This window comes from Triticum aestivum, chromosome 3D (genome assembly GCF_018294505.1).
Source record: "Triticum aestivum cultivar Chinese Spring chromosome 3D, IWGSC CS RefSeq v2.1, whole genome shotgun sequence".
Lineage (NCBI taxonomy): Eukaryota > Viridiplantae > Streptophyta > Magnoliopsida > Poales > Poaceae > Triticum > Triticum aestivum.
Genome location: NC_057802.1, coordinates 545244473 through 545255907, shown reverse-complemented (window position 1 = coordinate 545255907; position 11435 = coordinate 545244473). Strand labels below are relative to the sequence as shown.

At 49.1% G+C, this 11435-nt stretch overlaps 2 protein-coding genes, 1 non-coding gene and 1 pseudogene across 3 annotated transcripts; 1 reads left to right on the top strand and 3 right to left on the bottom strand.

Moving 5' to 3' along the window:
* Window positions 1–277: 277 nt before the first annotated feature.
* On the bottom strand, window positions 278–2572 carry LOC123080349 (delta(3,5)-Delta(2,4)-dienoyl-CoA isomerase, peroxisomal). The gene is made up of 2 exons (XM_044503260.1): window positions 1665–2572; window positions 278–653 (listed from the first exon to the last, which is right to left on the bottom strand). Exons 1-2 carry the CDS (start codon window positions 2344–2346, stop codon window positions 463–465), a joined length of 873 nt encoding a protein of 290 aa, XP_044359195.1. The 5' UTR covers window positions 2347–2572; the 3' UTR covers window positions 278–462.
* A 404-nt stretch (window positions 2573–2976) lies between these two features.
* LOC123081106 (U2 spliceosomal RNA) lies at window positions 2977–3172 on the top strand. The gene has a single exon (XR_006438629.1). It is a non-coding gene; the product is annotated as a U2 spliceosomal RNA (small nuclear RNA).
* A 1840-nt stretch (window positions 3173–5012) lies between these two features.
* LOC123076474 (plasmodesmata-located protein 8-like) lies at window positions 5013–6301 on the bottom strand (annotated as a pseudogene).
* Window positions 6302–6496: 195 nt separating this feature from the next.
* LOC123075294 (probable glutathione S-transferase GSTU6) lies at window positions 6497–7459 on the bottom strand. Its single transcript, XM_044497938.1, has one exon. The coding sequence runs from the start codon at window positions 7337–7339 to the stop codon at window positions 6635–6637; it is 705 nt and encodes a 234-aa protein (XP_044353873.1). The 5' UTR covers window positions 7340–7459; the 3' UTR covers window positions 6497–6634.
* Window positions 7460–11435: the final 3976 nt, after the last annotated feature.

Below are 11435 nucleotides of genomic sequence, written 5' to 3'. Positions count from 1 at the left end.
ACAAGTCAAGCTACGAGACCTTCAGTTTCTCATTTGTCTTGTTCACCCAACCCTGATACTTTGTGGCTATTTCTTGCTGGAGGTGTTTTCTGCACAGTTTTAGCACGGTTGTTTTCTCTCGTGCTCTCTTTGTTTCCACGTGGATTGGTTGTAACGTTGTTGTTCTATGAATATATGCGTGGTTATCCTAAAAAAAAAGCCCAGATATAATAAGCTCGTGAACTTTCCACAGCGCCTCAAATCAGGTCAATCACACTCTTATTGTGAAGGTCATCAGTAGTGCTAAGGAAATTCCTAGTTTTATTCCCTTTTATATATGATATGCATAAAAGATACAGATAACAAGAGCACTTGTTTTCCAAATTCATAGATTGTACTATTTCTTGTCTACATTCTACCGTCTCACTTTCATTCTCAGGTGGCTAGGGTTCACATATAAATTTTCGCCCATGATGAGGATCATCAGAGCTTAGAGAAAACAGGCTTCCGCTTCTCCATGAAAGCTTTGATGGCCTCCACCAGGTCATTAGATCTCAGCATTCCAGAGTTCCAAGTCGCTACATGCTCCAGGCCCTGCTCTACTGTGATATCTCTGCTTCTCAGTAGAACTGCCTTCGTTCCCATCACTGCGTTTGCCGACTTCTCTGATATTTCTGAAACAATTAGAAAAATTGTCTCTTAGTCCATCATTGGTTGCAGCTTGTTGAATTACATAGTTGATGGAGAAAAGGTGGTAGGCATAGTTAACAAGAAACTGGTTTGCGCAGGGACGTCTTGTGCATGAATCTGAATTATGGTAACACCCTATGAACATGGAACAGTCAGACCTACATATGTGCATCTACTTACAACTTGGATGAACAAATCCAACTTGCTTCTGACTCGATAGAGGGGTGAGACTAGTGAATTGCGAGCCCTTTCAACCATTATACAATGCTTCATTGGATTGATTCAGGTGCATCTGACTTCAAACTAACAGCACTAACTACATGACCCAAACTTTACAGTTCACTTTTCATGATGTTGGGAAATGGAGCACAGCGCCTCTGCAGCCAATCAAGAGAGTGGTGGATTTTGCTGCTTAATGTAGTAAGAGAAACATTTAACCCTGCACTTATAGGACACTAAGCACACTAGAGCAAATGCACAAAAACCAGGGAATGAGAATATAGATGGATCTTTATGAAAGCTGGGAGAGTTGGAATTCTAGAAAATCTGTGCAAAGTTTAAGCTGACCTAGATACTATACTAAAATAACAGTACTCAAAGATGCAATCCATGCGTGCTGTGAATGTTACTAACATGAAGTTTAACCTCTCTTTTTTCAGAACCAAGGGGTTCTGACTAACAATTGTTGATCTGCTGGTAAAGCCAATTTGATCTACCAATTCCAGTTAGATCAACTGCAATCAGAGTACAGATAAGATTTATCGACAACATATATTACAGATACCCAAGAGAGACACCCTTGTTCATTTCAGTACCGACATATACTACAGATTTATCGACATCTCAAGTTCTCAACTCCAAACAAGGACCCTTTTCTGGGTTGTGAAATTCCAGGTGACATCCCATTATTAGTTTGAACTTCGAATTGCACAATTCAAGTTAAACATTTTGGCAGAGTACAGAGGCAAAGAAAGCACAGCAGAGAGAAATTATACCTTTGGCGATCTTCGCAACACCGGCATCCAGCTCCTGCTTGGAATCGAACACCCTGCTGACGAGCCCCATCTCCTTGGCCTCCGCGGCGGTGATCCTGCGGCCGGTGAGCGCGAGGTCTGCGGCGTTCCCGTAGCCGACGATCCGCGGCAGGCGCTGCAGCGCGCCGAGGTCGGCGACGATGGCCATGTCCACCTCCTTGAGCACGAACGTGGCGTCCTTGGAGCAGTATCTTATGTCGCAGGCGGCGACGAGGTCGACGCCGCCGCCGACGCAGGCGCCGTGCACGGCGGCGATGACGGGCTTCCGGCACAGCTCGACGGCGGTGAGCGCGGCCTGCATGCCGAGGATGGCGCGGCGGAGCCCCTCGGCCGCGGCCGCGGGGTCGGCGCCCCGGCCGAAGGGCGCGGTGAGCGGGTTCCCGGGCCCGCCGAGCTCGATGCCCGCGCAGAAGTGGGGCCCCGCGGCGGAGAGCACGACGGCGCGCGCGGCGGGGACGCGGTCGAGCAGCGCCATGGCGCGCGGGATCTCCGCGAAGGAGTCCGGGCTGAGCGCGTTGCGCTGCGCGGGGCGGCTGAGGCGCACCTCGTAGACCGCGGCCGCCGGGTCCGGCCGCGTCACGGCCAGGGCCTTGAAGCCCCGCCGCAGCTCCGCCTCCGCGTCCGACGAGCCGCCGCTGGCCATCTGAGCTCCTCTGCCGTGTGCGTGGCGTGTGCCGTGTGGGGATTAAACTTTAGCCTAGGCGCCTGGAATGCTCTGCTGACTGCTGCTGGTAATATGAAGGAAGGAAGCCATCATCGTCATGGTAGAAACCGAAGGTAATCCTCTCTTGTTGTTCTTGTGCGGACGCAACGAGAATGCTAGATAAGATAAGAAGCTCGGAAATTATCAGCAAAAATTAACCTATCGAAAGCTCCTAACGATGCTGCCTCGGCCCGGCCGCAGTACAATCCAGCTTCAGTCTTGTTCTTTTCACAGAGATTTTCCATGAGTTTTCATCAGCTGGTAAAAGTACTTTACTGACTGCCACCGGGACCCATGACCATTGGTGTCTTTTTCTTTGAGTGGTTGGTGTCTTTTTTTTTCTTGAGAAAACCATGACCCACTGGTGTCGAGCGAGACGGGGGATGAAGGCCCACCTGTTGTGTGTCTCGAGGAAAGAAAGGCCCGCTTCAGGCCCATGCGAGGGGACTGCTGAGCCACGGAGCCAGTTCACCCCGGTTGCTGCGACTCGTTTAGTCCCACATCGCTTGGCGAAGGGGAGGCGAGGCGCTGCGAGGCTATAAACAGCAGGGGTGGCCAGCGGTTCAAAGCATACCTTTCTCGGCCTTTTGGCTAAGATCAAGTGTAGTATCTGTTCTTATCAGTTTAATATCTGATATTGGGCCATGTGTCCATAACGATATTAAATTTATTTTTTGTGGGGGAGGGTCCACCACAGTGGCTTGCCACTGGGGCCCTCAGGTGTCGCCCAGTGCGTTGCACTGCTGCCTGGGCTGGCGTACCCCAACCAAATTAATTAAACTTTTTTGTTAAATTCAGCCGGAATTAAGTGTTAATTGAAGCTGCTGACAGCCGAGTACGCGGAGCGGCTTGATCTTCCTCATTGCCGTGTCGATCTGCTCGTCCGCGTCGTACAGGTTGGTCACCAGCGCCTGAGCGACACTGCTCGTCCGCGTCGTACAGGTTGGTCACCAGCGCCTGAGTCGAGAAACAGGCTGGTGTTGGTGCTCCTCGGAGAAGTCCGTGCCGGGGTGGTGTATTTGAAGAACTGAGTAGGTTGATAGGCTAATTCCTAAAGCTGAGTGGTGTATCCCCCTATTTTCTCATTATATTTTGATCCATCAAATTGATGAATTATAATTGCCTCGCAATCCTTGAAGCTTTCAGGCAGTGCATTGAGGATAGTTTGATGTTGGAATATTAATTTTTCAAGCGTAAGAAATCATTAAAAATGGATGAAAGGTACTGCATTCGTCTCGAATATAAGACACTTTGTAGGCTTTTTTTTTAGACTGGGGTAGTAATTACATTTGAGAAGACCTTCTCCAGCGCGTAGACTGCTCGAAGAGAAAAATTCTTGCATGGAGTACGTTGTCTTTTTCTCTGCCCCGGTTTTACACCGCGCCAGCGTAGAAACGTTACATAATAAGAGTCGAACCAAAAAGTTTTATTTTGAAACTTATGCACACTAAACAATGTATTGAATGGATGGTATATGCCTTTCGAACCGATTTGGAGGGGGGGGGGGGGGGTAGTGGTGGCACTCCTATTATGCCAAGTAATTTAAGACATCAGGCAAGATGGCTCGGCTTCACGAGGTGTTTAGGCTCGGCAGAGCAAATTGATGTTGACGGCAACGTGAAGTGAGCACCAACCGCGCACAATAAGAAGGAAATGGCTTAAAATTTTTTATTGGGGGAAGGGGGGGGGGATATCCAGTGCTACGGGAGCACCTCACATTAGGTGCTCCCGCGCGTTCTTGGCCGTCGATTTGAGATCCGATGGACAGCATCATGGGATGTGGATCAAAGTGCCATTTTTGGAATGTTTGGGGGATTTTCTGCAAAACATTCATGCTGGATTTGTCTTTTTTGTTTCTCAATGTGCATTTCGAATTTTGATTTGAAATTTTTAAGGATTGTACATTCATGTGATGCTAACATCCACAATTTTTTTGGGATTTTTTTTAAACATTTATATGTGCGTTTTGAAAACTGGGAGAGGTGCTCCCGTAGCACCAGATATTCACCCGGAAAGGGGGATGGGAGAGTGTGTGCTCGTCCCCGACACCACCACTCCTATGACGCATCACTGACGAAGTCACCAACTATGGCTGCCACCTCTCTGTTGGCTCGATCAGATCAAGAGGAATCAAGAGACGAAAAGAGGTGAGTGTTGACGGAAAATAATATTTCCTCGTCCCGAATTATTTGTCGCATAAATAGATTTCATTTATGCGACAAGCCGACAAGTAACTCGGGACGGAGGAGCCCGGGCTAGCTGAGCTCAACGATCGGCTTAAGCCAAATTTTAGTTTGAGTCACTATCTTGTCAATGGTACGTGGGCCTAGTTTGTGAGATTTCTCATCAGCGGTTAACCAAATTTTTTTTGGATTATTCTTTCACTGCTAGCTCAGAAGTTGCCGTATTAGTCCAAATCGCTTGAACTTGTGGGTTTATGTTACTTTCGCTTTAAAGGCTCTTAATTATTTTATTATTTTCCCGCAAAAAAAGACTGTATATTTGAAACTTTCTCCATTTGTTCTGATATCATATAATGTTGTACTGCACCGATGAACAAGATAAGTGGGTAGCTCAGCCACAACTTTATCAAAATAAATGACCATTTTATTGGAGTAAATTGCAAGAAAACACCACATTGAAGGCTAGATTAGCAGAAAACACTACTATACATTTTTTGGGCAGAAAACACCATGTCTAGCGTAATCTTTTTGCAAGTAACACTGATTGACGGATTAGGGTCGTTTGAGCGTGTTTATAACAGATGGGGCTCACTCGTCAGGAGCTGACTTGGCAAAAAATGCCACATAGGCGTGTTGACTCTTCCTCCTCTCTCTCTCCCCTCTCTTTAGCATTATGTCGAACAAGTTGTGTGCACACGCCTCGGCATTCCTCCGGTGCCACCTCCTCTTTGCCGCAGCTACCGCCGACGGCGGCGGGAGGCAGCACAGCACACGGTCGCGACCTTCCAGCCGTTGTCCCTCTCATCACGCCTCCTCCCCGTCATGCGGCACTTCGCCAAGCGCACCGCGTCGGCTGCCTCCGCCGTCCCATCCACGACACTCTACACCGCTGGTCGCCATCGCCAGCAAAAATCGCGACGGGGCTTGGAGGCGCTGTGGTCGTTGGGGCGGTAGCCGCTGGCCCAGTACCTGACGTAGCACTGCACCAGGTGCATGTCCGCGGCCAGCGCCACGCTGCAGGTGCCCTTGAGCCGCCCGACCGCCTGCGCCAGGCACGCCGTGCAGTCGGCCGCGGCCAGGTCGCCCAGGCACTTTGAGACCCCTTGCACGCTGTCGGAGCTGCTCACCTTGTACCCGCTGGCCACTGCCTGCAGGCCGCCCAGCACGGCGTCCCGGCCCTTGAGGAAGTCGGCGTCGCCGCTAGTGCAGGTGCTGCACTTGCCGTATACACCATGGCGGTGTCGGGCTGGGCGGCTGGCCCATGAAGTTGGTGCTGTCGTAGCGCACTAGCACCCCTCCAGCTGCAGCGATGCCATGTACAGGACACACCTGGTTGAGCTACGCCAGGGCGCCCCGACGTACGCGTGGTTGAGCTGCGCCAGGGCGTCTCGCACGCACGCCGCGCACTCGCCGTTGCCCAGGTTGCCACGGCGCTGGTACAACCCATACGCGGCGGCGCTGTCGCCTGCCTGCGCGGGGTCGAGGACGAAGAGGTCGAGCACGGTGGCCACGGCAGGGCGCGGCCGACGCGCCTCCAAGCCCCGACGCACACCTGGTTGAGCTGTGCAGCGAGGCGTCCCGCACGCATGCCGTGCACTCGCCGTTGCCCAGGTCGCCGCGGCAGAGAGGTGGCACCGGAGGAATACCCAAGCGTGTGCACACAACTTGTTCGATGTAATGCTAAAAAGAGGGGAGAGAGAGAGGAGGAAGAGTCAACACGCCTATGTGGCATTTTTTGCCAAGTCAGCTCCTGACGAGTGAGCCCCATCTCTCATAAACACGCTCAAACGACCCTAATCCGCCGATCAGTGTTATTTGCAAACGACCCTAATCCATCTCCTAGACATGATGTTTTCTGCCAAAAAAAAATATAGTAGTGTTTTCTGCTAACCTAGCCTTCAATGTGGTGGTTTCTTGCAATTTACTCATTTTATTGTGTACTCTGTCCGCAGAAAAAATGAAATCTACATATATTTAGACTAGTTAAACTGTTAAAGGAGATCCAATTCGAGTCCGGCCGAATCAAGCTCTTCCCAGCCACTTAATTACTTGGCAGCCGCGGCAATAGCAGCCCAGATAGCCCGCAGCTTCCCGGCGTATTCCACTATGCTCTTAATGGGCGACGCCGCCTTCTTGGCCGTCTCCGTCTCCGCGAACCTTCCAGCCCAGGCGGCCAGGCGCGGAGTCCTGCCGGCATCGATGATCATCACGCCGAACATCTCGCGCAGCGCCTCGAACCAGAAGAGGTGGCACCCGAGCGCGAGGTCGAGGTACCCGACGGAGTCGCCCGCGAAGAAGGCCTTGCCGCCAGAGCACTCGGCAAAGGCGTCCTCCATGGGCCTGACCGCCGCGAGCGCGGCGTCGAGCCTCTCCGCCCGCTCCTCCTCGGTGGTCGCGCGCAGGATGCCTAACATCGCGGTGACCACCTTGTCGTCGACGTAGGCTGCCCAGAAGCGCGCGACGGCGCGGCCGTGGGGGTCGGCGGGGAGGAGCGAGGCCGCGCCGGCCCAGACCTCGTCGACGTACTCGACGATGGCGAGCGACTCGGAGACGGGCCTGCCGGCGTGGAGGAGCACGGGGACCTTCTTGCGCACCGGGTTGGAGGCGAGGAGGAGGTCGCCCTTGTCGAACACGTCCTGCTCCAGGTCCTCGTAGCTCACGCCCTTGAGGTGCAGCGCCATGCGTACGCGGACCGCGAACGGGCTCACCACCGTGCCCAGCAGCTTGACGTCGTCTCCTTCGCCGGCCATCGATTTCGACCGATCTCTTCCTCTCGCGATTAAACTATTTGCAGTTGAAGATAATAATATCTTCGTCGTCCTTGTTGTTAATTTATACAGGCAGAAATTAGGCTGACCAGTTGGTGGTAGAGAAGCTGCTAGAGCCACGAGTCTATGATTATGTGCGTCAGCGTCGCCGTTGGCGTGCGCAGCATGCTTGCACGGAAGAGCCAACTCGTTGCAAGTGTAGGCAAGATCTTACTCGCCGGAAGAAGGTTGACGACTCGCTTGGCGTCACACGTGACGCTTCGGTGTTTGACGAATTTGTTCTTGTTTTCTTTGCCAATAAAGTGCTTAATATGTTGAGAGTGATTACGAAGATGTTGCATATACAGTCATGGAGAAAGGTAAGGACACAATTAATCCATGTGCACCTCCTCCTAATCGTAACCACGCCGGTTTATTTGGCATATTTTTCTTTGAACACAAGGATCCACGTGATGGTTTCAAAACCAGTAAATTGCTCAAAACCATCATATTTGTGGCTAGGATATGTCAAAACCATCACTTTTGCCAAAAATCATATAAGACCGCCACTTTTGCGTCAAGTGACTAACAAATCACACCGATTCAAAAGTAAGCCGTGTCTAGCAGTAAAACTGACTGGTTGACCCCACATGTCAGGCTGATTTCGCATTCCTACATGGACAGTATGCTGAGGTGGAAGATGGACCCAGCTGTCAGCCTCCCATCTCCTTTCACCTTTTTTTTTCTTCTTCTTCCCCCTTTTCCTCCTCCACCTCCTCTCCCCCCTCGCACTGACTCCTCCCGCCGCCGCCCACTACCTACAACACCAAAAGGCCGACGGCGAGGTCAAACAGGGGGAGGAGCACCGGGGGGGTGCCAGATTCGGCCACCAGCCACCTTTCTTCAGCCCAGTCGCATCACCTGATCGGCCTGCCCCGGCCACAGCGCAGGGACGCCTCTACCTCCACCGTCGTGCTCCGCCGCCTCCCATCTCCGGCGACGCGCCGCGCCCTGCTACCTCTTGAGTACTGCGTTGGTTTTCCTTTGAAGAGGAAAGGGTGATGCAGTAAAGCAGCGTAAGTATTTCCCTCAGTTTTTGAGAACCAAGGTATCAATCCAGTAGGAGGCCACGCACGAGTCCCTCGCACCTACACAAACAAATAAAAACCTCGCAACCAACGCAATAAAGGGGTTGTCAATCCCTTCACGGTCACTTACGAAAGTGAGATCTGATAGATATGATAAGATAATAGTTTTAGTATTTTAATAATAAAGATGCAAAGTAAAATAAAAGGCAATAAAAATAGCAAAGTGTTGGAAGATTAATATGATGTAAAATAGACCCGGGGGGCATAGGTTTCACTAGTGGCTTCTCTCGAGAGCATAAGTATTACGGTGGGTGAATAAATTACTATTGAGCAATTGATAGAATTGAGCATAGCTATGAGAATATCTAGGTATGATCATGTATATAGGCATCACGTCCGTGACAAGTAGACCGACTCCTGCCTGCATCTACTACTATTACTCCACACATCGACCGCTATCCAGCACGCATCTAGAGTATTAAGTTCAAAAGAACAGAGTAACGCTTTAAGCAAGATGACATGATGTAGAGGGATAAACTCATGCAATATGATATAAACCCCATCTTGTTATCCTCGATGGCAACAATACAATACGTGCATTGCTGCCCCTGCTGTCACTGGGAAAGGACACCGCAAGATTGAACCCAAAGCTAAGCACTTCTCCCATTGCAAGAAAGATCAATCTAGTAGGCCAAACCAAACTGATAATTCGAAGAGACTTGCAAAAATAACCAATCATACATAAAATAATTCAGAGAAGATTCAAATATTGTTCATAGATAAACTTGATCATAAACCCACAATTCATCGGTCTCAACAAACACACCACAAAAGAAGAGTTACATCAAATAGATCTCCACGAGAATCGTGGAGAACTTTGTATTGAGATCCAAAGAAAGAGAAGAAGCCATCTAGCTAATAACTATGGACCCGAAGGTCTGAGGTAAACTACTCACACATCATCGGAGAGGATATGGTGTTGATGTAGAAGCCCTCCGTGATCAATGCCCCCTCCGGCAGGACGCCGGAAAAGGCCCCAAGATGGGATCTCACGGGTACAGAAGGTTGCGGCGGTGGAACTAGGTTTTCGTGGATGCTTATGTTGGTTTGGGGGTATGTAGGTATATATAGGAGGAAGAAGTACGTCGGTGGAGCAACATGGGCCCCACAAGGGTGGAGGGCGCGCCCCGGGGGGGGGGGGGGGGCAGGCGCGCCCCCTACCTCGTGCCCTCCTGGTTGCTTTCTTGACGTAGGGTCCAAGTCCTCTCGATCACGTTTGTTCCGAAAATCACGTTCCCGAAGGTTTCGTTCCGTTTGGACTCCATTTGATATTTTTTTCTACGAAACTCTCAAATAGGCAAGAAACAGCAATTTGGGCTGGGCCTCCGGTTAATAGGTTAGTCCCAAAAATAATATAAAAGTGTATAACAAAGCCCATTAATCACCCAAAACAGAATATAATATAGCATGAAGCAATCAAAAATTATAGATACGTTGGAGACGTATCAAGCATCGCCAAGCTTAATTCCTGCTCGTCCTCGAGAAGGTAAATGACAAAAACAGAATTTTTTATGCGGAATGCTACTTGGCATAATTTTTTTAATGTAACCCTCTTAATTGTGGTATGAATATTCAGATCCGAAAGATTCAAGGTAAAAGTCTAATATTGACATAAAAGTAATAATACTTCAAGCATACTAACTAAGCAATTATGTCTTCTCAAAATAACATGGCCAAAGAAAGTTCATCCCTACAAAATCATGTAGTTTAGTCATGCTCCATTTTCGTCACACAAGAATGCTCTCATCATGCACAACCCCGATGACAAGCGAAGCAATTGTTTCATACTTTAGTAATCTCTAACTTTTTCAACCTTCACGCAATACATGAGCGTGAGCCATGGACATAGCACTATGGGTGGAATAGAATATAATGATGGGGGTTCTGTGGAGAAGACAAAAAGGAGGAAGTCTCACATCAACGAGGCTAATCAACGGGCTATGGGGATGCCCATCGATTGATGTTAATGCAAGGAGTAGGGATTGCCATGCAACGGATGCACTAGAGCTATAAATGCATGAAAGCTCAACAAAAGAAACTAAGTGGGTGTGCATCCAACTAACTTGCTCACGAAGACCTAGGGCATTTGAGGAAGCCCATTGTTGGAATATACAAGCCAAGTTCTATAATGAAAAATTCCCACTAGTATATGAAAGTGACAAAACAAGAGACTCTCTATCATGAAGATCATGGTGCTACTTTGAAGCACAAGTGTGGAAAAAAGAATAGTAGCATTGTCCCTTTTTATTCTCTTTTTTTTGGCCTTCTTTTTTTTGGCCTTTCTCTTTTTTTATTGGGACAATGCTCTATGAATGATGATCATCACACTTCTATTTATTGACAACTCAAGGATTACAACTCGTTACTAGAACAAAGTCTGACTCTATATGAATGCCTCCGGCGGTATACCGGGATAGGCAATGAATCAAGAGTGACATGTATGAAAAATTATGAACGGTGGCTTTGCCACAAATACGATATCAACTACATGATCATGCAAAGCAATATGACAATGATGAATGTGTCATGATAAACGGAACGGTGGAAAGTTGCATGGAAATATATCTCGGAATGGCTATGGAAATGCCATAATAGGTAGGTATGGTGGCTGTTTTCAGGAAGATATAAGGAGGTTTATGTGTGATAGAGCGTATCATATCATGGGGTTTGGATGCACCGGAGAAGTTTGCACCAACTCTCAATGTAAGAAAGGGCAATGCATGGTACCGAAGAGGCTAGCGATGATGGATGGGTAAGAGTGCGTATAATCCAAGGACTCAACATTAGTCATAAAGAACTCACATACTTATTGCAAAAATCTACAAGTCATCAAAAACCAAGCACTACGCGCATGCTCCTAGGGGGATAGATTGGTAGGAAAAGACCATCGCTCGTCCCCGACCGCCACTCATAAGGAAGACAATCAAAGAACACCTCATGTTTCAAATTTG

Bases quoted from the DNA above. Each gene is read 5' to 3' on its own strand.
- LOC123075294 (XM_044497938.1), bottom strand. From the start codon at position 7,339: ATGGCCGGCGAAGGAGACGACGTCAAGCTGCTGGGCACGGTGGTGAGC.
- LOC123080349 (XM_044503260.1), bottom strand. From the start codon at position 2,346: ATGGCCAGCGGCGGCTCGTCGGACGCGGAGGCGGAGCTGCGGCGGGGC. The intron at 654-1,664 runs GTATAATTTCTC...TAATTGTTTCAG, and splicing joins TGTTGCGAAGATCGCCAAAG to AAATATCAGAGAAGTCGGCA.